At 40.6% G+C, this 26158-nt stretch overlaps 2 protein-coding genes across 2 annotated transcripts; one reads left to right on the top strand and one right to left on the bottom strand.

Annotated features, from left to right (window-relative positions):
* The first annotated feature begins 822 nt into the window (after positions 1-822).
* LOC142533791 (uncharacterized) lies at positions 823-10346 on the top strand. The gene is made up of 2 exons (XM_075640683.1): positions 823-1790; positions 7178-10346. Exons 1-2 carry the CDS (start codon positions 959-961, stop codon positions 7210-7212), a joined length of 867 nt encoding a protein of 288 aa, XP_075496798.1. The 5' UTR covers positions 823-958; the 3' UTR covers positions 7213-10346.
* An 890-nt stretch (positions 10347-11236) lies between these two features.
* LOC142533019 (3-phosphoinositide-dependent protein kinase 2-like) lies at positions 11237-17492 on the bottom strand. The gene is made up of 11 exons (XM_075639604.1): positions 17004-17492; positions 15429-15609; positions 15274-15326; positions 14551-14652; positions 14376-14484; positions 14198-14276; positions 13895-14060; positions 13524-13658; positions 13223-13383; positions 12757-12979; positions 11237-11582 (listed from the first exon to the last, which is right to left on the bottom strand). The coding sequence occupies exons 1-11, from the start codon at positions 17190-17192 to the stop codon at positions 11499-11501; spliced, it is 1482 nt and encodes a 493-aa protein (XP_075495719.1). The 5' UTR covers positions 17193-17492; the 3' UTR covers positions 11237-11498.
* Positions 17493-26158: the final 8666 nt, after the last annotated feature.

The following is a 26158-nucleotide window of genomic DNA, read 5'->3' on the forward strand; positions in this document are numbered from 1 at the left end:
GCTTTTCTTTGGCCCTCTCATATTCCCTGGAGCGCTATTTCTGTTTGTGCTTCTCTTTGGTCCATTCCTGGACCCCGGCGGGCTTTCTTTGCAGGCTTCTCCTTGCCCGACGACTTCTCTCTTTTACTTGCCGACTGTTGTGATGGCTCTGGATGATCTTTTTCATTGGTTTCTCTGGCCCGGGGTTACCTTCATGTCGGGGCTTCTATGTTATATATTTTTCTGCGACCATTGGTGGCTCTGGATGTTCTCTATTGGTTGTTTCTTATATCCGAGTCACAGTCATGCGATTCATGCTTTCATTTCTGATATTATGAGCTTAGGCCGTCGTCATTCTCTTATTGGGTCTGGGAGCTTCTATGGTTTGAGCTGGATTGCGGTCTTATTTTGGTGCTTCGACTGTAATTATATTGGGACTTTCCAGCTGATTACTCTCTTCACTGCGAGATCCTGCATAGTTGATCGATCTCGGATTAGGCTGTTCTTTTCAGTTTGGTATTACATTGACAGACAGCTCAGATATGGGTACCATCGGTGGTCTTTTGCACCTATTTTTGAGCTGGATCATAACTGTTTACATATGTTTCGATTTGTTTTCATGTTTCTAGCGTTGTTCTTAGGTGTTATGTTTTATTATGCATCTCACTTAGGGATTTGCTTTTAGCTCGTGTATTTGCCTCCCTAAGTCTTTGTTTTTAGGTTCTGTATGACTAGCCTTTAGAGAGCTTTGGTTTCATCCTCCTCTCTTAAGGTGTTATCTTGTATTGCTGTTTTGATGCTATATACAGGTAGGGGTTTGCCTAACCCCCGCTTCCGGCGGTGTTTTTTTTTTTAAAAAAAAACCCCAAACCCTTAACCCTAAACCATTCGCCCCAAAAAAAATTTTCTCAAAAAAACACACACTAAAAGCGTGAGAAAAACACACTAATTTCGTTACTATTCACTGCCTACCGCCGCCATGCTCCCGCCGCGGGATCCCGGCCGGCCAACCACCCCACCTGAACCGCCTCCTCACGGCGACCTTACTGTCCAAGTTTCAGTCCAAATGGAGTCCGATTTCCCGTCAAACAAGCCAATAGAAATTCTGTCGTCTCCGATGATTTCTTCGCCGCCGGCGTACACGTCCTCTCCCGGTGCCGGATGTGTTTCATCTGAAGCGTCTTTGAGTGCCCTTTCTATTGCACCCCATGCGCGACCGTCTTTCCTCCCTCATCGGCCGCAATCAGCTGTTGAATCTCCGTCTTCACTGTTCATGCCGACTTTGTCTGGTTTTTTGCCGATTCCGGCCGTCTCCGGCCACCTTTTTTCAAGTGAAGCCACGATCTGGAATCCCCCCTCCCAGACGAACATTTCGCCTCATGTTCTAGCCCCAATGACGTTCTCAGGCGACGGTAATTTCAGATCTACGTTTCCGATCCACTGTTCACTCGCTGCGAGTTCGTCTTTGTCCAATTACTCCGCCGTGGAAGTACTGATTTTCAATTCCTCTTCAGCGTACACTCCCCATGTTATGGGTAAGATTGTGGCATCTTCAATTTCTCCAAATTCGCCGGCGATTGTAAACGCCCAAATTCCGATTTCTTCACCTTTTCCGGCGACTGTTTTTCCCGATTTCGCCCCTCCTCCGCCCGGTTCTGCTGGAATGGGTACCGGTTTCATGTTCTCCGCTGCTTCGCCGATCCATGGTGGTACTCCGGCAGGTAACTTGCCAGTCAACTCGGGCGAGTCACACATTCGAGTCACTGAAGTCAACTCAGCAGCCAATCCCAATGTTCCTGCGGCCAGTTCAGGTACGAACGTTGTTGGTTCTATTCATGTGTCATTTCGTGATGTTTTAGCACCACCGTCCCCTCGTACGGTGAAGAAAAGTTTTGATGATATGTTCAATTTGATGGAAGACGGGTACCGTCTTTGATAGATGGTAAGCCGGGCATCAGATTCCCAGCTGAGGTCATTTCTTCATTGTCTGAGCCCTTCAAATATGCTTTGGTTGGAAAAATTTCAGGCAACCGGTCACTAGTTCCTAATTCTATGATTTCTATGGCTTTTGGTAAATTGGGACTGGTGCGTTCCTTTGATTTAAAATTCTTGCCCCGAGGTTTTCTTGTTATTTCCCTCTCCTGTGAAGAGGACTATGCTCGTATCTGGACGCGAGGGAACATGATGGTGGGACCACTGGGGATCAGGTTCTCTAAGTGGACCCCTGAATTTCAGTTACAAGAGGAATCCCCCATTGCTCCAATTTGGATTCGTTTTCCAGGTTTACCCCTGCACTTGTTTGACAAACGCATTCTTTTTGCTTTGGCTAAACTCGTGGGTAAACCGGTGAAAATGGACGACTACACTGCTAATGCTTCTCGTGGCTCTTTTGCTCGAGTTTGTGTGGAGATAAATGTCTTAGAGCCTCTCACTAAGCAGGTTTGGGTAGGTTGGGGAGACCATACCCAGGTCCTTGATGTTGTATATGAGAAAATCCCTGCGTATTGCACTGATTGCAAGATGCTGGGACATTCCACTAGTGTATGTTATTCTCATGGGAAGAACCCTAGGCCTGTAAGGCCTAATCAGGCTTCTTCTAATCCTCAGCAGCCAGTTGCTCCTACAGTCCAGTCACCCCAGGAGGGTGTTACTCCTGCTTTTCCTACGGGACCACAGCCCCAGCTTCAAGAAATAGGCTTCGGTCCCAGACGGAGGAGGAGGAGGCGTACAGTGCGTCGGGGTCCCCCTGCTGGAGTTACCCCTCCCGGCACTGTTGTCCCGCAGCGAGTGGTTTCATCTAATGCTTTTGAAGTCCTGTCCCCCTGGCATAATGAAGCCCAGCATTTTGACGCTGATGATTTGGTTGGATAAAATTCTGGTTCTGGGCCCCATGCTGATGTTCTTGGTGCTGAGCATTTGGAACAGTCCCTTCTCCCAAGGGATGAACCTCTTGATCCCTCTGTCGGTTTGAGTTCTCATCAGGAGGCCCCTATCTCTGACCACCCTGAGGCCACGGTGGCAGAGGACGATGAGAGTGCTCCTTATGTGGATTGCGTGGACGACCTTGGGTCTCCACGCCCGGATGTGGTGACTGTGTTTGCCCCCCGGAGGTTTGTCTTGAAAATCATAGCAGTCACTCTGTCCCATCCTTTCCTGCATCCCCTGCTGATGCCACTTCTATGCTGGACGAGTTGATTGCTCGACAGGAACCCCCTATTCTTGAGATGATTCCCAGTCACATGTCGGCTGATGATCCTGGTTAGGATTTTGATCGACATTCTGTGTCTGGAGTTAGCTGTGGGTCTTAGTGTAGTATTCTGGACACTGACATGTCCAATCCCAGAAAAAGACCTCAGGATGATGTTCGGCGATTGCGTAAAAAGCGATCAGATCCTTCTTCCACCCGTTCCCCATGAATTGCTTAATCTGGAATATCCGGGGACTTCGAGGTTCGGAGTCCCAGCAGAGGCTTCATGCCTTTGTGAAGGAGAAACATATTAAGGTTTTGGCTGTTTTGGAGCCCATGATTGATCTGGATCCGAGATTCATCACTCGCCATTTGGGGTTTTCTGGAGTCATCTCTAATCTCTCCGGTCATATCTGGGTTTTTTTTTTGCTGCTGATGTGAGGGCGGAGTGTGTTTTTTATCATGCTCAGTTCCTTCACATCAGAGTCTCTGCCTCTTTCTTGTCGACAGAGATATTTTGTTCTTTTGTCTATGCTAGATGTGATTATGTTCAGCGTAGGGATATTTGGGCTTCTTTGCTTTTGGTTAAGCCTGTTTCGGGTCCCTGGCTGGTTGGGGGCGACTTTAATTTCGTCAGGGATGCGTCTGAGTGTTTGGGCTCCCGTGGTGGTAGGTTGCTACCCATGGAGGAATTCAACATTTTTATTCTTGATTCTGGCCTGATCGATGCTGGTTTTGAGGGGTCTTCGTTCACTTGGACGAATAAGACCATTTGGAAGCGGTTGGACAGGGTCTTGGTTTCTGTTGATTGGGGAGATCATTTCAGCTCGATTCGGGTTGAACATCTCGCTCGTACTGTCTCAGATCACTGTCCGCTTTTGGTTACCGCTCCTGTTTTTGCCCGTGGGCCGAGCTCGTTTTGATTCCAGCGTATGTGGGTTAGGCACCATGGTTTTTTGCAGACTGTGAGGCTTAATTGGAATCTGCCTTGCAGTTTGATCGGCATGCCTTGGCTTTTTGCCAAGATGAAGCGTCTCAAGCATCACCTCCGGTGGTGGAATCGGGATGTTTTTCGTAACATCTTTGATAGACTCACTGAGGCTGAGAGGGCTGTTCGTTCAGCTGAGGATGTCTGTGAGGCCGACCCTTCTGACGTGAATTGGACTTCCCTGTCCGATCGCAATGAGGATCTGGCCCGTATCACCGCCATGGGGGCGGATTTTTGGAAACAGAAAGCGGCTTGCCATTGGATTGAGGATGGTGAGCGGAACACCAGACTCTCTTCCATAATATGGTGAGGAAAAAACGCGTGGCGAACAAAATTTTCCGCATATGGGAGAATGGGGTCTGCCTGACGTCTCAGGATTTGATTCAGCAGTCGGGAGCCTTCTTTTTTCAGGATCTTCTTGCCGGGGAGCCCTCTGCGCTCGATTGCCCTGATTTTTCGGGTTTTCCCTCGGTTATCTCTGCCGTGGAGAATGATGGTATTGCTGCGATTCCCACTTTGGAGGAGGTCCGCGTGATCGTCTTCTCCATTCACCCTGATAGCGTTGCTGGCCCTGATGGCTTCTCTTCGGCGTTCTTTCAGCATTGCTGGGAGATTGTCCATCAGGATGTTTTCGGTGTTGTTCTTGATTTTTTCCAGGGTTCTCCTATGCCTCAGGGTTTTACCGCCACCACGATCACTCTGATTCCCAAAGTTGAGGGTGCACGTGCATGGTCGGACTTCCGTCCGATCAGTCTGTGCAATGTCACGAACAAAATCATCTCGAAGCTGTTGTACTCTCGGTTGAGGGATGTGGTGGAGAGACTTGTTTTCCCGAATCAGAGTGGCTTCGTTCCGGGTCAGATGATCTCTGATAATATTCTACTTGCCCTGGAGCTCATTCACAGCATTACTCTCCCCACTCGTGGTGGTAATGTCATCTTGAAGTTGGATATGGCCAAGGCCTATGATAGGGTCCAGTGGCATTTCCTATTTGACGTTTTGAGACATTTTGGTTTTTCAGAGAGTGTTGTGGCTATGGTCTCGGCCTGTATTTTCCATTGTCATTTTTCTGTGAACATCAATGGCTCTCTGTCAGGGTTTTTTGGTTCCACAAGAGGCCTCCGGCAGGGCGATCCATTGTCTCCCCTTCTCTTCATTTTGGGGGCGGAGTATCTTTCTCGTGGCCTTGACCGCCTCTACCTGCAGCATCCTGCGCTTAGGTATCGTTCTGATTGTGATATTTTGATTTCCCACCTGGCTTACGCTGATGATGTCATTATTTTTGCCAGTGGTGGGTCTCGTGGTATGCAGCGCCTTGTCGATTTTCTGCATCACTACAAGAACTGTTCGGGGCAGCGTGTGAATGCTGCCAAGAGTTCTTTGATTTTGCCTCCGAGGTGCTCTGGGCGCCTCCGCTCCTGGCTTTTGCGCATCTCCGGGTTCGCCGAGGGTCATCTGCCCCTCAACTATCTCGGAGTTCCCCTTTATCGGGGTGATCGCACATGCTCCCTTTTTGAGCCCCTCCTACAGTCTGTTCGGACCCCCTCCCCGGGTAGCCGCATGACCCTGATACGTAGCGTGCTCCTCTCCATGCCGATTTATCTGTTTCAGGTGGTTCAGCCACCTCTGGCTGTCATGGAGAAGCTTGAGCGGGCCTTCAATGCCTTCCTCTGGGGGTCGAGACCCTTGGAAAGGAAGTGGCACTGGGCCCGGTGGTCCCGGGCTTGCCTCCCCGTGCTTGAGGGGGGGGCCTTGGATTCCGCAGATTGAAAGATCTCGTGGAATGTTTTTCTATAAAATTATGGTTCAGATTTCGGCAGGGCTCCTCTCTATGGGCGAGATTCCTTTTCCGGAAGTATTGCCGGCTGGATGCTCCTGCCTGTGTCCCCGCCCGTGGTTTTATATCCCCCATTTGGCGTCGTCTCCTTAGGATCTGCCCTCGTGCGGAGCCTGGCATTCGCTGGCGCGTTGGTCTTGGAGATGTATCCTTTTGGGATGACACTTGGCTCGGGGACGCTCCCTTGTCCTCCCGGTGTGTGGTCCGCGGGGGCCGTGATGTCCGGATATCTCATTTTTTGTCTGAGGGGTCCTGGGATTTTGATCGTCTTTGTGCGGTAGTTGCTACTTCGGTTGCCGAGGAGATCGTTTTGATTCCTGTTCTTTCGGGAGAGCCCGATCTGGCCCGCTGGATCCATAGCTCTAATGGTGCTTTTTCAGCGAGATCTGCTTGGGAGCTGATCCGTCAGCATGCTCTGTCTTCTGATATCTTCCGCCCGTGTTGGGGGAGCTGGTTGAGGCCTACTATGTCGTTCTTCCTCTGGAGATTCTGGCATCAGTGGCTCCCAGTCGATGAGGTACTCCAGCGCTGGGGTTTTGCGTTAGCTTCGAGATGTCAGTGTTGTGATATGTACGAGACATTCACACACATATTCCTTCGCAGCCCGGTACCTCGGTCTGTTTGGCATTTCTTTGGCGCCGTTTTTCGGGTCTGTATTCCCGACACTGAGGATTTCAGTTTGTTCCTCAGTACGTGGAAAAGAGACTTGGTCTGGTCCCAGGTGGGCCATGTGCGGGAGTTTCTCCCCTGCATCGTTCTGTGGTTCATCTGGACTGCGCAGAACGATGCTAAGCACCGTCATCTTCCCATCTCTGGGGAGACGGTGAAGTACCAGATTTTGTCTTACCTGCGTCTCGCCCACTCTGCGCGTACTGTCAAGCCCAGACATTGGCTGGGTGTGTTTCATGTGGCGAGATCGATGGGTATTTCGGTTGCTCTCCACATTTTACATAGGACGACGATTGTTCGCTGGCTTCAACCGCCGTCCGGGTGATTCAAGCTTAACGTGGATGGGAGCTCGCGTGGTATAGCTGGGGACTCTGCTGCTGGTGGCGTTGTTCGGGATGATTCCGGGAGGGTTGTGCTCTCATTCAGTGAGTTCATTGGAGCTGGGTCTTCTCTCCGGGCTGAGCTTCGTGATTCTAATTGCCTAACAACCTTCACTTCTCGCTCATGTTCTTTTCAGGATCAGGACTCGGGGATGATGATTGGATGTGCTGAGCTACGTGGTGGCATATATCTACTCAAAAGTAATCAAAAACCACCGGTTCCATGCATTACAGCCAGCCCAACTATGTCGTGCTTTGCTAGTTCTTTTCACTTTCCAGTTAATAAAGATAGTGAGATTATGTTTCATCATTATCGTCTAGGACACCCTAACTTTATGTATCTTGAGCACTTATATCCATCATTGTTCATTAATAAAAAGGCAAAGCATTATTCATGTGATATATGTCAATTTGCAAAGCATACACGAAGTTCATATTATCCTAGACCATACACCCCATCCCATCCTTTTTCTATGATCCATTGCGATGTATGGGGACCATCCCGGGTCTCTAATCTCAATAGAACTTGGTGGTTCCTACTGTTCGTCGATGATCATACTCGTCTTAGCTGGGTGTACCTTATGAAAGACAAGTCTGAAGCCTGCCAATTGTTCAAAAACTTCCATGTTATGATACAAACCCAATTCCAGGCAAATATCAACATCTTTCATACAGATAATGCTGGTGAATTCTTTAATGATCAACTAGGCTGTTATTTTAAAACACATGGCATAGTCCACACTAGTTCATGTACCCAAACCCCTCAACAAAATGGTATTGCGGAACGGAAAAACAGACACCTACTCGAAGTTGCACGCTCACTCATGTTTACCACCAATGTTCCCAAACACTTCTGGGGTGATGCTGTTTTAACTGCCACTTTTCTTATAAATCGCATGCCATCACGAGTCTTAAAATTTCAGTCTTCGTGTCAAACCCTTCTCAAAACATACCCTTCAACTAGACTAATCACCACCATCCCACTCAAGGTATTTGGGTGCGCTGCCTTTGTACATCAATATGGTCAGACTAAACTATACCCAAAATTCATCAAATGTGTCTTCCTACGCTACTCGGCAATTCAAAAAGGGTATAAATGTCTTTCACCCTCTCTCCGCAAATACTATACCACAATGGATGTGACGTTTGTGGAACACAACCCATATTTCACTTCCACTTCGATTCAGGGGGAGAACTCTAGTGAATCTCAGTCTCAGTCGTGGATGTATTTCAATCCAGATCCGACCACACTCAACACCATACACACTTCCTCTAGCTCCACTTCAACCCCACCTCACACTCATGTGCAGCCAACCTCAGATCATCATGCCAATATCCAGGAGAAACCACACACACATCCATGAGTCACAGGAACAAAGTCCTGATTCACAGGTGCAAGATGATTCACAAAGTAACTCATCTAATGTTGTCACTCCTGATAATGAGCAAACTGACTTGAATGTGCCTATAGCCCTGAGGAAACCAACCATGTCATGTGGCCCATACCAACTCAGTGACTATATCTATTATGGAAACCTATCATCCAACTTCAGAGCATTCCTATCACAGCTAGACAAGGTAACGATACCTCGCTCAGTTGAAGAAGCCCTGGAGATACCTGAGTGGAAGCAGGCTACACATGAGGATATTGGAGCTCTTGAAAGTAATGGCACCTGGGAGATCACATATTTGCCCCATGGAAAACGAGCCGTTGGTTGTAAGTGGCTGTTCACTATCAAACACCGTCCGGATGGATCAATCGATAAGCTCAAATCCAGACTTGTTGCAAAAGGATATACACAGGCATATGGGGAAAGATTATAGTGAAACCTTTGCACCTGTAGCCAAATTCAACACGGTACGTGTACTTCTCTCACTGGCTGCTAACCTAGATTGGCCCCTATTTCAGTTTTACATAAAAAAACGCCTTCCTCAATGGTGACCTCGAGGAAGAAGTTTATATGCAGATTCCACCAGGTTTTTGCGATGAATCGAACAGGAACAAAGTATGCAGGTTGAAGAAGTCATTGTATGGTCTCAAGCAAACTCCTAGAGCATGGTTTGATAAATTCTCTCGAGCTCTCAAACATGATGGTTTCACTCAAAGCTATGCCGATCACACGTTATTCACAAAACATACAACAAATGGAAAGTGTACCATTCTCATCGTGTATGTGGATGATATTGTGATCACCGAAGATAACTTGGAAGGCATAAAAGAACTCAAAAACACTCTCAGCTCATTGTTTGAAATGAAGGACCTCAGCCAGATGAAGTACTTCCTTGGCATGGAACTGGGTCGATCAAGTAGAGGAATCACATTTTCACAGAGAAAGTATACTCTAGACCTACTCAAAGAGACAGGTATGACTAATTGTAAGCCGACTGCAACTCCTATGGATCCCAACATCAAATTACAGGTCAGAATTTCATAAGAGTCTGTAGACAGGGGGAGATATCAACATTTAGTTGGGAAGCTAATTTATCTAGCACACACTAGACCAGACATTGGATTCGCAGTTAACATGGTTAGTCGATTCATGAACATCCCTCAACTTCTCACATGGAAGCAGTCATGATGATCCTCAGGTACTTAAAGGGCACACCCGATATTGGTTTATTCTTCAAAAAGTCACAGATGCGAACAATTGATGTTTACACGGACGCAGACTGGGCTGGTTCATTGAGTGACAGGAGATCAACTTCAGGAATGTGCACGTTTGTATGGGGGAATTTGGTGACTTGGCGGAGTAAGAAGCAAAGTGTCGTAGCACGAAGTAGTGCAGAAGCTGAACTCCGAGCTTTAGCTAGTGGTGTTTGTGAAAGAATTTGGTTAAGGAAACTCCTAGAAGATCTTAAAATTACAATGAATGGTCCGCTACGCTTGTTGCGTGATAACCAGGCATCAATTAGCATATCAATGGACACAGTTCAACATGATCGTACTAAGCACATAGAGATCGACCGTCATTTCATCAGTGAGAAGATTGAAGGAAAGGAAATCTCAATGAACTACGTCTCATCAAAGCTCCAAGTTGCTGACATTCTTACTAAGGCACTTCATCGAGCTAATTTTCAAGAAATGTGTAGCAAGCTTGATTTACTCAACATTTACAATCAACCTTGAGGGGGAGTGTGGATAACCCATTTCTGTTAGCTAGCTTTGTGAAGTTTGTTGTAACTTATTTACTAGCCTTCCATGTTTATAGCTTGGTTGCTTAGGTCTGTAGTATTTTCCTTGAATAGTGGTTTATTTGTTATGTTCTCCAGTATATGTAATTGGCTTTCTCGGTGGAATAGAACAATTGTTTTTCTCCAATATCATTTCTTTCTACATTTATATATTTATTTTATTAAATCTCCAAGAATTGACCCATTGTCTACACACAAAGATGATGACAGACGTGGCTTCCTCCATAAACCTCCTCATTGGCATGCTAGAGTGTTTCGAGAGTAGTTTCGATTCCCGAATATCAACTGTTCTTTTTCCGGATTCCATTCTAAATATCATAATTGCATTAAGACTCATATCGTTTTACGCTTAAAATTGACAACACAAGTGGCTTGCAAAAATCTCCTCGTTGGTATGCTAGAGTTTTTTTTAGAGTCGTTTTGATTTCCAAATTCGATTTGTAAATATCACATGTACATTAAGATTCGTGTTGGACAAAACTGAAAACACACGTTTGTCCCTATGAATTGGCTATCTAATGAAATTATCATCACCTCATGTGGACTAATAAATAAGTAGTTATGCTAGATATAGTAATATCTTGTAGATCCGCTACACTGCAGTCCAACACACATCTCGAACACATTCAAGCCCGAGTCTGTAACTTCGCCAAAATTTTATCACAGCCATTCTCAACAATATGATCAATGTGAAATAATCATATGATTATCGATAATTCAAACATTATTTAAGACAATACAGTGCAAGGTCTTACACGTTTGTTAAAAAAAGCTACTCAAATAAATAATACCGATGAGAACCATTTGATTACAGTTAACATCTCACCCGGAAGATTTCCTCACAAGGTTTAACTTTGTGAAGCACAAATCGGCCAACAGCAAAAAATAAGCAAAAATGTCGAGACACAAGTTTACGACTTTTTTTAAAAATGGTTGAGGTCAGGCGCTCGAGGATGGACGAGAGGAGTATTGAGCGACAATTTCATTTCTAACTAGTCTAATCAAAACAATAAACTACAGATCACAAAGAAATTTAGTCACTAATAAATCAATACAATCACTTGCTTGTCAAAATAAAATATAACAATTAATTAATAAATCAATTGATTTGATTCTTTCTAGCCTTCCGCTCATGTAAATAAGATTGATTGGCGCCAATTCTGTAACTTCGATGACTTAACTTTCCTCAACCTGAGCTTTCCATCCGTTCATGAAATTACGGTGTGTATGTCTGTCATTTTCTTGTATCCAAATCAGACAGAATATTCATCGATTCTGAAGGGCCTCGATTGCCTTTTTCCACTGTAAGGCTCTTTGTTTTGCATCCTCGAATGTAATAACTTTTTTCGGCTATATCAAGACCATATTTATTTAAATAACACATAAGAATCAAAAAAATTGACACATCTACAACAAAACATTATATGTTGCTAAAGTATAATGAGCGATTCATGCCCCAGGTCAGGGAATTTAGTCATTTTTCATATGTTCGAGAGAGAGTTTTTAAACAGCAGTGATAGTGTTCCGTGTTGCCCATAAGAATGTGTCAGTCAACACCAGATAAACCAAAGGATCCTCAACGGTCAGGCATAATTTTTAGTTGGGTGTCACTTTAGAAATCAACCAACTAAATTTTAGCTTGAATGCATCAATGATGCCTTGACCCCTTCCCATGAACCACAGATCATCATAAACATCCCATTTTACATTTCAACAAAGAATCAGTTATAGCTCAACCATTACAAGTTCTCTGTCAACCTTGTTTTCTCGTCTTGGGCAATCTTGATTTATACTAAGATATCCACATTAATGATATGGAGTCCTTCCCACTTCAGCAAGTAATTTTTTTAGTCGACTCGGGCATTGTTTGCAATGGTCCGCTACTTCCAATTTATTATTCAGCTCAACTACAATGTTCAAAATAGCCTCACTCCAAATTCATTGATATGTCATTTCAAATTTTAAACACTCGGGATTCAAACACTAAACTTCACTCCTTTATGATTGCTCAATCCAACAAATTAAATAGTGGACTATGTACTTTCACACTAAAACTCAGGCATCTACCCATAAATTTTAAAAAATTTTGTTCTCACTTCTCCATTTTGAAACGCTAAACTTTCTACATTAATAGATATCTATACTTTGTAATTTAACATCCGAAGTTCAGTTTTATTGATTGTCTTATTTCCCTGGTATAAGATACCTTTTTTATAAATCAAGATCTCCGTGTGATTTAGGTTATTTCTTACCTTTTTTTATCAACTATACTTCATATGATTTTTTCCTTTTTAATGTAGTTAAGGTAATTATTGTTTTTCAATTAGCATAGTCCTATTTGATGTATGAAAAATGCATTGCATATACTTGACATTGAAGTTTCCATCAAAACAAATATAAATGAGTGGTAAATTCCACACTCATTGTAACTTAATAGAAAAAGCTTGGCTCCACGATCAGTGGTGTTAAAAAAATTTATATATGAAGTGAAATAACAAGTTAGATGAGATGGAGCATGACTTACAGTGCATATCTTGAAATTAGAAGGGCTTGTAATCTGAATGCTAAGATCATTGGGATTGTCGGACCATATTATATTTCCTTTAACCACCAATTTTGTAGGGTCTACATAAATTAACTTCGGCTTATTCGTGAGAATAAGCTGGACTTTCTTGTTTGTCAGTTTCTGCAATTTCTTGACCATGGAGATCATAAGAACAGATTCTCCCGGCTCCAAGAATTGCTGCCTGCTCAGAAGTTCAGAAGAAAAGTAAAAAAACAGAGAAAACCGAGGATGCCAGCAGAAAGTCAAACAGGGGACAAAATGATGATGAAAAACTTATTTTGCGAGATGAAAATTTCCCAAACCGTTAATTATATCAACAATATCCATCCAATGTTCCTCAGAAAGCACAAACAAATTTTAAAAGAAAGAAAGCAAAAAGGATAGGAAAACAAAAGAAAACAAAGAAAAGACTATAGGCAGTTACCATTTCGAATCAAATGAATCAATCGAAGCAAGCCTATTTATGCTACCAGCTTCAGAAACTGACGTGGTGCCAATGTTAACATCATTTATTTTGGCTGAACTATCTCCAACATGTGATGGATTCCATGAAGAATCTTGGTCTTCACCTCCAGTAGTTTGACCCTGCAAGAAGTGAGATGAAGACATTAAATTAGACTCTCTTCACATTGGCTTAAGGATGTGAATTCGATATTTATCATATTTTTTGCATTTCCTAATTCGACGAAAAAATTCAAGGAAAATACAGAAGAAAAATCTCATACCCTCGGCTCCAAAGCAAGTTTAGGAGGAATTCCTGTCCTCAAATTATTCCAATCGATCCCTTTGAAAAAAGGATGCTTTTTCAGTGAAGCATAACCACTGGGTCCTGCACCAGGCCGCTTACTGGGATCTATGTCCTATATGAGATCATACAGAAGAGGCAAAATTAGGCCAATAGTTTATGCACCTGTTACGTGAAATTTAATATTTACAGCTAAAACTCAACCTTCTGAAGTTTCTAGATCAAAACATCGAGAACCACAGTCCAAATTGGAAACAATAAAGCGTATACCCACAAGCAACTCATAAACTTGTAGAAAAGAAAGAAAAAAAACTAAACTTAACTTATATGAAGTAAGCGCAAAGGGCTTACCAACAACTGATCGATGAGATCTCGCGCTTCTGCTGAAATATAATTTGGAAATTTTATATCTCTAGCAATAATTCTTTGGAAAATGAGCCATTCACTAGCATCTTTAAAAGGAGAAGTTCCGGAAAGCATTTGGTACAGCGTACATCCAAGTGCCCAAAGGTCATTCCTGGTTAAATTTGGGTTTTAAGAGATAGATGTCACTTTGAAGCAGAAAATTATATCAGTCAAAAAATATAAAAGAGTATTGCCGAGAGACTTTGAAAAATGGGTAAATTAATGAGTAACAAGTATTAAGTTCATCACCCAAAAGTAGCTGGAGAGGAGTTCAAAACTTCTGGAGGTACATAAGCAGCTGTTCCCACGAATGTACAGGCCTTATCATCTAAGCACATTTATGGACAAAATTAGTTATTTTTAAATATTTTCATAATATTATGGCAACTTAATTTCTATGAAGCATAAAGAATTTGTCAAAGGTTACCTGATGCAGCATTTGGAAGGACTGTGATCCGGCTATCTTGCATCGGCTTTACACTACCAAAATCAGCAATCTTTATATGTCCATCTTCAGTGAGTAGCAGGTTCTCCGGCTGACATTCAAGAAACTATAAGCATATATAATGTGCCCGAGGAAAGGTTTCAAAGTCACAAAATACCTTAATATCTCGATGTATCAATCCCATACTATGTATGTATTCAAGAGCATCAACAACTTCAGCTGCATAGAAACGAGCCTCCTCCTCGGACAAACGGCCTTTCTGCAAAAGCAGAATCAACTACATTAACATTGTACAGAGGTTGGCCAAGTTGGCCAGATATATACTTAACTTTGAACAAGACAGCAAATGAATAAAACACAGCACATAAACCAAGAGTAATAAGCATATTATTCGGGTTCTTTTTTTGTAAGTATGAAATCAGATTTTGGAATTTCCGGAGCAACTGGAACACAAAGCCAGCTACATCTGACAATTTCGAAGGTCTCAAAGATTCATAGAAATAAAAAGTATCAATGGAGAAGTAACACAAAACAATTTCAAGTTCCGTATCAACATAAATGGGCAGCAAACCAAACATATGTCAACTAATGATGCTGAATGTTCAAGGGTCAGTAAAATATATAATTATTGTCTTCTGAGTTTCTTCATTATTGGATCAGAAAACAACACAAGACAGTTAAACACCTACAAATCTCCATGTTCTTGCCTTTGTCATAAACTCTTTCCCATCTCTTATATATTCTCATTACCATATATTTATTAGCAGTTTATTGAAAAAGATCAATTGTAGAATATTATGCTTGCTAATTTTTTATTAAAATTCTGAAAATAACCTGATTTCAAAACACCACAAGCTCATGCTTTTGAAATTTTACTTACCCTCAATATCTGATCAAAAAGCTCTCCACCTTCACATGATTCGAGCGCCATATCTTCAGAATAGAATTGAGCATGAGATCATTAAATTACGCACCAGCCAAGATCAATGATATTGATCAAAGAAAATAATACGAAATGACGAAAATAATACTCACAGAGAGAGAAAGTGTCTTGAAATGTAAAAAACAATCGCACTACACCAGGATGATCTAACTGATCTAATACTATGCGCTCCAATTTTACATAAGCTGTTTTATTTTCTTTCGTAATGAACTTTTTGTCCATGATTTTCATCGCATAAACATTTCCTGTGTCTTTCTTCTTCGCTCTGACAACCTGTTGGCAAAACAGATTAAATAAATAAGTAGAAGCATTGATAGCCTTGATTATGTACAAAATAATAAGTCTAACATCACCGATCGGGAAAATTCTCAGCTGTTGAATACCCTGAAAATTTTGTTAATACGACACACCAATACCACAGCATACTATTAAGAAATTTTGAAGAACAAAATTAAGTACGAAATTAAGTACAAGGTCAAAATAATGAAGCAGGCAAAATTGTTAGGAACTTACTAGAAGAACCTAAGCTAGATGACAGAGGAAAACTTTTGCTGTCATAACAAAAAAAATTCCCTTATACATGGGATACAAAAGTTATGATAAGAAAGGCAAAAGGTAAAACTTGTCGTAGAACGTCACAAGTAAATATATTGAATAATCGTAATTTGCAAGCCCTCTTTACCAGAAGCTAAGTCTCGATTCTATCCTAATACCAAGAATCGCTGAAGTTAGCATGTCCAATGCTTCTAGTGAAGTATAGCTCCAGAGGTAACAACAAACCATGCCGATGGAAAAGATTCGATTCATTATCCATGGGCATGGGTTCAAGTTTCAGTTGATACTTTCAAAGAGTGATTCTTAAAAAGAATTCACCGCTCACTTCATACTTTGTTCGACAATTATGGCACACCTTAGGGGTTTGCCTCACCACCAATTCATACAACTGACTGTTTGATTTATTTGTTAAGCCAACTTCAAATCCTCGAAGTTCAAGTTACGTTATCAGTCAGTAGTGAAATTCATTTTTAAAAAACTCAGCCAACATTCCCTGCTTCCCACAAAAAAGAAGAAGAAGAAAGAACAACAGCAAAAACGATAACACACACACATACTACGTGTCTTACACGGTTATAAGTTCATATATAGAGACATACATATTCAGTACTTGCATGATCCGTCAAGTTCCTCAAAAAGTAAATGCAAACAAAAATATTCTAGAAATGATAAAATCTTGAAGCTAGGTTTTGTCTTTAAATTAAGAAGTTGCTCAAAATTGTATCGAGTCATGGACATGGTATCCCTTATTTGTGGCCACGCATACTTAGCACCAAATAGGAAGTAGAACTTTTCAAAAAGTAATGGCTACAAAAAACTACATGTTTACGTGAGAAGGCTTACACCCCTAATTTGAGTGTCAAGGATATAAACACGGATCCTCTTCTTCTGTTCCACCACATGCCAAAATTCATAAATGGTAAAGAAAATTACGAAAATTAAATCAATTTCATGTTTCTTTCTTTTCGAATCATAATACAAATTGGGGGCATTTTTAACCAGAGTCAGAGGAGGAAAACAATAGAAATTCAGTTAAATTTGTCGGACTAAATAATATAGAGAAATAACGAGATTCCAAATAAATATGGAGGAAATCATAAAAAAGATTGGACCTTGGAATAAGAACCAACACCATAAATCTTGCCCAATTCAAAATCTTGGATGCTGAAATTCTCCTGCGGTGCTCTAAAGGTAAAGCTCTTAGATCTCTGAGGATTGTTGTTGTTGTTAGAAGATGAACTGCTATTCTGAATCCTCATCTTCGCATCGAATTCCTTCTCCATTTTATTCATTGCCAACATTATTTTCCCCGAAAATCTGAAAATCCCACCACCACCACCACCACACCCTCCCTACATGCAAAAAAACGTATGGCCGGGTTTCAGCTTTCTCCAGAAAAATGTTTGATGAATATTTCACACCTCCCAATGAAACGAAGACCGTTGAAACAAGAAACCCAAAATGACACTCAGATCAGATTCTCTTTAAATATTATTCCTTCCCTTTCTCTTTGGACACCCATCTATCTATCTGATAAAGCCTACCACCCATTTCCTTTAAAAGAGACCCAGAAAAACCTAATGATTATTTCTTTCATGAGCTTATTAATTTTTTATTTATTATGTTTTCGTTTTTCAAACAATAATAATAATAATAATGTATATATGAACTTCATAACAACCATCAGGAGGCCAGGGAATTAGGAATTATATCGAGAGCAATGTTGTACTCCTCTAATAATTATTAAATATATTTATTGTTTTGTTAACTCAAAAATATATACAAACCAAATTCCAAATAATAATTTAAAAATTATATCAACAGACTATATTTAAATAAAATTATATTATATGTTAAGATTTAATATGTATGCAAGAGTTATGTGCTAAGATATACCCGTAAATATATTTTTAAAAAAAAACAAAATTTTATGAAAAAATTTCCATAGAAAAAAGTACCGAGTTCATGATTTTTGATTCATATATAATATTAATTTAAATCAAAAGCACCAGAAAGGAAGGGAAATGATGCTTTGATTGAGAATTTGTGCCTTTGACCATTTCAAACTTACTAAATCTGTACTTGTTGTCGTTAGTAATTGTTATATGTTAATTCTTAGGGATGACAATGGGTAGGGTATAGATCGAATTTAATACATTCATCCCCATATCCATTTATTAAATTCATCCCCATACCCATCCCCATACCCATCAGGTATTGAATTTCATCAACATCTCCATACCCATCGGATTATCGGATACGCATACCCTACCCAAATACCATATTATCGTATACAATTGAATTTTTTCAAATTTAAATTGTTTCAATGAACTTATGAATATTTAAAAAATTATTTAAATGAACAATAAGAAAAATTATTAATTATAAAAATTTGCAAAATAAACTTTATAAAAAAATAACAAAATATTAAAAATAGTTTCTATTAGTTGAACAAAAGTACGGAATTCAACAAAAATAAAGTATTTTTTAATTTTTAAACTCAAACATGGAATAAACTTTCCAATTGAGAAGATGAGAAATTGAATGAAAAATAAAAGAGTGGTAAAACCTTGAAAAGTGAAAGTGAAAGGGAAGAGAAAAGAAAAAGTATCGATTTACTTAGATTTGAGAAGATGGATTTTTAATATAAATAAATATAATTACTATATATATACATATATACATACATATATATATTTATATATATTAATTTAAACGGGTATTCGGGTCGGGTGTGGGTCGGATTATATCAAACCCGCCTCCATACCCGAATCCGAAAATCCCCATACCCAATTAACCAATTATTTAATCGGGTCTAAAAATCCCTCCATACCCTCTTCTATTTGGGTCGGGTGTCGGATCCTCCAATGGGTTCGGAGGAAATTGCCATCCCTACTTCAACCCATACAAAGATAGTTGAGTTTTGTGAAATATATATTATGTATTATGCGTGTATGACAGCATCTTTGTAATGCCCGAGATTTAATTGCTGTAATCAAACGTTGATTAATTGACAGAATTGAGGTTATAGGAACTCAAATGAAGAAGCAGAGCATCGTTACATATAAGCCAAGATGTTGGACTGAACATCTCGCGCCCGAGCGGTAGAAAAGAACCGCCCGAGCGCCAATGCACCATGAGTTTGGACAGAATGTTTGGCGCCCGAGCGGTAGAATATTACCGCCCGAGCGCCAGGAGATGTTCAGCCGAGTATCTCGACAGAAACTTCCGCGTCGAGCGGTAAAGATTAACCGCCCGAGCGCCGAGCAAGCGCCCGGGCGGGAATTTATAACCGCCCGAGCGCCAACCAGAATTGAGGAAAAGCTAACACGTTGCTTGGACATGCAACGTGTGAATATATATGTATACAAACCTTCAGAATTCAGTAGAAAAGGAGGAGAGAAATCGAGAAGCCTCCAGAAATTTTGACGCCTTTATATTTCGATCCGTCCGTCTGATTTTGAATCCGACTTCGGTACTGTGTTCCTATCGACGTAGGCTACAACTGGACGTAAGTTTTGCTACGTTTTGATATGACGTGGAATTATGGTATTGTCAGAATCTGATAGGATTCATATATGATGTTCTTGACATGTTAGATATCGTATAATTGAAACCGGACTGAAGAATAGATACCATATGGAATTGTTATGATTTTCAGAGTTGAGATGATTGAGATTTGATATCAAAATTAAATTGTTATCAAATATGAGATGTTAGAATTGATATCTGACTGATATGGTAGCGCTGGATATATTGAAATTATGACATCATATTGTTGAAACAGAATTTGATTGAATTCTGATTATATCCAGTATTGATTGAGTGGTGTATTGATGTCGTACCCTCAATATTGTTATTGTCAGATTGAGTATTGACAGGCTTTGAGTTCGAGACTTCGACAGAGTCAGAGTATCAGAAAGAAAGGTATAAATTAATGTTGAGTTGGGATTGCACAACTCGAGTGAGGTTTGACTCGAGTTTCCCTAAATCACATACTTAGTTTATTGCATTGATATTTGTAATTGATGAGATTGATGTTTGTAGTCTATTGATTTATAGCCACTGCATGTATTGACTACTGATTGTTTAGTCATTGGCTGATTCGCCTAGTCACCGGCTGATTCGTCTGGTTATTGGCTGCTTCGTCTAGTTATCGACTGATTCGTCTAAACTTTGGCTGATTCGCTTAATTACTGGCTGATTCGTCTAGTTATTGGCTGATTCGCTTAATTCTTGACTGATTCATCAATTTTGCGGCTGTTTTGCCCAGACACTGGATATATGAATTATATCGATGTCGTTTAGGTTTGATTCATTCCTATCGACTGAGATTCGATATAATTATCAATATCCAGACATTGGGATCCCTAGGTTAGAGTTGAGTCGAGTCTGAGACGACGCGTTGTTTGAGTCGAGTCTGTGATGACTATTTGATTTACAGTTTTATATCATTCATGTTTGTTGATTTGCTATATGTTAATGATAACTGTTATATGCTTTTGTATATGTTTCTATATGATTGCATGTTTACATTGTTTATACTGGGATTTATTCTCACCGGAGTTATCCGGCTGTTGTCTTATTTTGTATGTGTGCATGACAACAGGTGGGGCTGGATCAGGGTCAAGAAGAAGATGAGAGAAGACAGTTAGCGTGGAGATCCGGACTTAGGAGTACATCTGTTATATCACCTGAGATGTAGTGAAGAAACAGTAGTTATTATGATTTATGATTGTACAGGACTTGTACTTAGATCTGAATAGTGATCTTGCAAATGAGATAGGACTTATTTCATATGCTGCGTACTCTCGTATTTTAAAAAAAAAATTTAGACCCTGTTTATTTTAATTGATTAATTATTCCCAGAAAGTGATTAAGAACTGAATTAAGTTCGGGTCCCCACAACAGGTGGTATCAGAGCCATAGATCCTTTAGACTGAGATAGAAGCTAGTGAGCGGGGTAGATTGAGTTTTCCTTCCTTGCTTGTGATTGCTAGCATGATTTACTGCTTTATATAATACATGTTACTTGACTTATCTGATTTGATTGTGTAATATGTATTATTGGGAACGAATTTGAACCGATTCTCGATCAGCAGTAAGATGATCGGAGGAGGGAACTGAAGTGAAATAGGTTTATTGGATTGGGGTAATAATCCATTTGATTATCAGATATGCCTCCTCGAAGAATACCAGAACAGGGTAGCACATCGAAACCTCCAATGGATGTGACAGCAACTCCGATGGAAACGTTATTGAAAAGATTTCAGTCGTTCAAACCACCGACTCTGAAGGGTACTTAGACATCAGTTGAATGTGAGAGTTGGTTAGATAACATTGAGATGCTGTTTGATTCACTGGATTACAGTGATGAGCGCCAAATTAAATTGATTGGGCACCAGTTGCTTGATGTTGCAAAGAACTGGTGGATTACGATGAAGAGGGCCTTGGAGCATCGAGGTACGACTATTACTTGGGATGTATTTAAAACTGAGTTTTATCAAAGATTTTTCCCAGTGTCGTACAGGAAAGACAAGGGGGCGGAGTTTGCCAATTTGAGACAGGGTCAGCTGAACATTGAATAATATGTGACCAAATTCTCTACCTTGTTGAAGTTTGCTCCCCATGTGGCTGGAAATGACGAAGTCGTTGCTGATCAGTTCATCAATGGCTTGAATCCCGATATCTTTACATTGGTGAACACAGGGCGACCGAATAACTTTGCTGATGCCATGAATAGAGCAAAGGGCGCTGAAGCGGGCCTGATAAGGCAGAGAGGAGATGCATTTGTTCCTCCAGTATCGAGACCACAGCAACCACCTCCCTGATTCGAGAGTGGCAGTAGCAATGGTGGAAAGAAAGATTTTCTAAAGGCTAGAGGAAAGCAGTTTAAGAAGTCTGGCGGCAGTTCTTCTAGCTCCAGTAGTTCCAAACAGAGTTATACCGGAGCTTACTGCGGAAATTGTGGAGGGAGACATTCCACTGAGCAATGCCAAGGAGTACTTGGTAGTTGCCACTTCTGCAAACAACAGGGACATTTTGCCAGAGTGTGTCCACAGAAGGGTTCTCAAAGATCCCAGGGAGCCGAATCATCTGGATCAGCGGCACAGTGGAGTAGACGATCAGCTGCTGTTCATTCATTTCAGCCAGCACCATCTCAGTCACAGCAGAGGCCAGAAGGAAGCCAGACAGTTGTCCAGCCTCCTAGACAGCAGGCCAGAGTATTTGCTTTGACTGAGGAGCAGGCTCAGGAAGCACCAGATGATGATGTTGCAGGTAACTGTTCTTGATGTAGTTATCCTGCTTTTATATTGATGAATACGGATGCTTCCCATATGTTTATTTCTGAACGATTTGCATTGAGTCATCCATTGCCTGTTGGGTCTTTATTCTACTGTAGTGTATCTCTTGACTAGTTGGGGAGAGTTTTTATAGCAGTGAATTCTGTAAAATATCGTATACTACAGTAGGATGAGAATGAGATTGAGTTAGATCGTCTGATAGCTGGTATTGTACTAGTGTTGTCTGATTTTGGGACTGCATTACTGATATTGATATGCTGATCAAGTACAGAGCTACCCTAGATTAGTTCCAGAAGATGGTGAGAATCGGACCTGAGATGGCCAAAGGATGAATATTGTACGATAAGGATTCTAGACTGAGAATTCCTTTGATAATCCGTACTATCTATGATTTGATTATTACAGAAAGGAGCATAGAGACTCCTTATGTATTCAGTTGATTTACTGAAGTTGAGTCTATCATTGGCTGATTTACCAATGATAAGAAAGTTATTGATGTTTTTCCCCAATAAGACTTCAGATCTGATTTCAGTCAGAGAGATTGATTTTAACCTTGATTTGATATTAGAAACTGTTGAATTGGTGAATCCTGATTGAGACAGATTGCATTCAGGGTGTGTTATATCTGAAAATGATGTATCTGTTGATATTAACAGAATTAAACCGTAATTAGTTGGCCGAGGTGGATATCAGTGTCAGATATTTGCGGTTTTATGAGTTTAGCAGATCAGTACCGATGAGTGATGTTTTGAATCTGATTGAATATTGCGGTTGTTCTAATTCCGTGTTTGAATCAGATAGTAGACAGTAGAGAATTTATATTGTACAGTCCGAACCAGAGCTGATTTGGAAATATAAGCAGTTCAAAAGTGGATCAGAATGTCCAGAATTTGGTATCGATAGTCAGAACAGGCTGTCGATCAGAATATCAGGTAAGTAATACTGCATTGTATATGAATAACCGATCTATTATGCTAGATGTTCCAAAATTGAAATGATAAATATTGCCAGAAGTGTGCAATAATTTATTCAGTATGCATTTTGATAACAGAAAAGTTGTTGATAGAAACCAGGAGATTTGTTATACAGATTATTGATTCTTAAATAGAAATGGAAGTACATTTCTATGGATTGGTGACAAAACTATCGAAATGAAACGACCTCGATTTTTTTTTTATAATCTTAAATCATAAATTCTAAATTACTGAATAAAATAATTTAACATAATCATGAATCCTAATAATTTATCAATTTAAATCTCAAGAGCATGAATTAAAATCCTAAATCGATCTTTGAAAAGATCGGCTAACAATAAAATAAAGCATAAAAATATCTCTAATAAAAATCATTAGCAAAATCTTTAAATCATAATTCTATCTAGCTAGTGCGGAAACATAAAGGCCCTCGGGTGTGTACTGCTGCACTCGATCGACTCAATCGTCACCGCCTCCAAAATCATCAAATCCTGCATCATACAAATCTAGTGAGTCTAAAGACTCAACACGTTCTAAACATGGTTAACAAATAATACATATACATCCACATGCATTTAAAAATCATATTTTTATTTAAAATAATCTTTTGAATATAAATAAACCATTAAAAATAAATCATAAATAGTAAAATCATTTTAAAAATAACTTTGAGCATAAATAAATCTTTTAAAAATAGCTTTAATCATCATCATAAATCATATATCATAAAAATCATTTTTATCATAAAATTTTAATTATATATCATTTTGGGTGAAGTTTGATCCTTGAAAGTGACTAGCTTTTATCCTTTGGTCGACTGCAGTCTTAGCTCCACATGGCCCATGGGGGTGTGCACTAGGCTCCACCATGGAAATACGATCGTCAGGGCTCCCTCGGGGGCCTTCTCTCATAGATAGGCTCCCTCTGGGGCCTTGTCCCATAAATGGGCTTCCTCTGGGGCCTTTTCCCGTAGATGGGCTCTCTTTGGGGCCTTTTCCCCTCACAGCATCCCCACAAAATTGTAAGTTCACCGTCCTCAACATAAACGGATCCCCCACAAATCATATATCATATATCATATCTTTTGTCACAGTCAATTCACATCCCTCAAAACCAGGCCCTAGCTGGCCCAAACAATGCTGCAACTTGACCCCATAATATGCACATGTGTGTGTGTGAGTTCCTTGGTGCAATAGGACTCCTAACTAGTTTAGGACTCTCCCAACCGAGCCACCACCGAGCCCACACGACCCTCACCATCCCTGGACCACGCCCATACCATACCCATACCAGCCCAATGCCTAGAACCCACCAGCGAGCCACCTGAATCCAACAGACCCAAGCTGCGCGCATGCTGCCTCCTCGCCCAAGGACTCCTAGTTTGCTTAGGACTCCTCCAGCCCTCAAACCCCTGATCACCCACGACCCCTAAGGACCCTAGACCATGCCAAGACCTAGCCTGGACCAACCCAAGCTCTGAACCCAAGAGCCGAAGCACAAAAATCAGAAGACACCTGCTGCGCGCGTTCCTTGCTGCCTGCGCTTCCTCACGTTTCGTTCAACCAGCATCGAGCCTACTACTCCAGAACCTATCCCGACCCTTGCCCATCATCCTAGGGCCCTGATGAACCACCTAGCCCAGCCCCAACCGAGCCCCAGCCCCTGGAATCTCTCGGCCACCAGAAAACTACATCGAGAAGAGCCCCACCCTGCGTAAACTCCTTCCCCAGCCACAAACTCGAACCCTAGCCACCCTAGTACCCAACCCAGACCTAGACCATGAACCTTAGGACCCAACCCCCAGCCCTGGTCGAGCCCCAAGCCCCCATGCAAAGAAACAAGCCCCTTGGATCAATAACATGCACACAAGACTCCAACAAACTCACGGTTCCTATTTCTAAATTTTCCTACGGTTCCAGCATGATTTTCTTGTTAAAATTGACATGTTTTGCTAATATTTTAATCATATTTTAACATGTTTTGGCAGCGTACTCGTTGGAATCAAAATTGTTTTTCAAATAATTGTAAAATCATTAAAACTTTAAAAATACGCAACTTACCGTAAAATAATCGAACCCACATATTTTTCATGCATAAACAATTAAATCAAGCATATTATGATTTGTATGATGTTAAAAGAGTTTAGAAAACGTGCCTTTGCGTTTATAACGCTCGATTATTCGATCTTCGGCGAGGGTGCGACGTTGGACGACCGGACGACGAAGAACACAAGCTTTTCTTTCTTCCTAAATTTTAAAAACCTGAATTGTGTGTGCAATGTGATCCACGGCTGATGGTGCAAGGAATTGTGGTGTTTTCAAAACCTAAATCACTTATTTATAATTAATTTAACATGTTAATGAGCTTTGGTTTGGGTTTGCATGATTAAGGGTAATTGGACCTACTTAAATTAATAAAATTGGGTCCAATAACACTTAATTAATTAAATAATAAAAGTTTATAAAATAAGTTTCCCAAAAATAATATTTTTGATCTTTTAAAACTCTTTGTTTGCCCAAAACCGGCTTCCCGGGAAAAATCGAGCTTGATTCGTAAAATAATTCGAACTCTAATATTTTTAGGAAAAATTAAATCATTTTTAAATCATAATAGGATGCCTTGCCATTATTTAAATAAGAATACATATCCTTGTCTTGGTCGTCCCCGGTCTCCTTTTCCCTGCCTATTATCGAATATTCGGAAAAATCCTTAATTTAATGCAATCATGTCATATTATCATTTAATCATGCAATTATACATTTAATCGTATAATAAATATCATGCAAGCATTTTAAAAAAAAAATTAAATAAAACAATTAAGCAATTAAAATATTTTTGCATGCATGTGGTTTACGTGGACTGATTTTTCGAACGTTACACGAAATCTTCCTAAGACTGTGCTTCGATGTGAATATGATTGTAATTGACCGAATGCTCGAATCTGCATGTATTATGTTGTACAGGATGATGTACAGATAAGATCAGACG

The sequence above is a fragment of the Primulina tabacum genome, chromosome 18, assembly GCF_025594145.1.
Source record: "Primulina tabacum isolate GXHZ01 chromosome 18, ASM2559414v2, whole genome shotgun sequence".
NCBI lineage: Eukaryota > Viridiplantae > Streptophyta > Magnoliopsida > Lamiales > Gesneriaceae > Primulina > Primulina tabacum.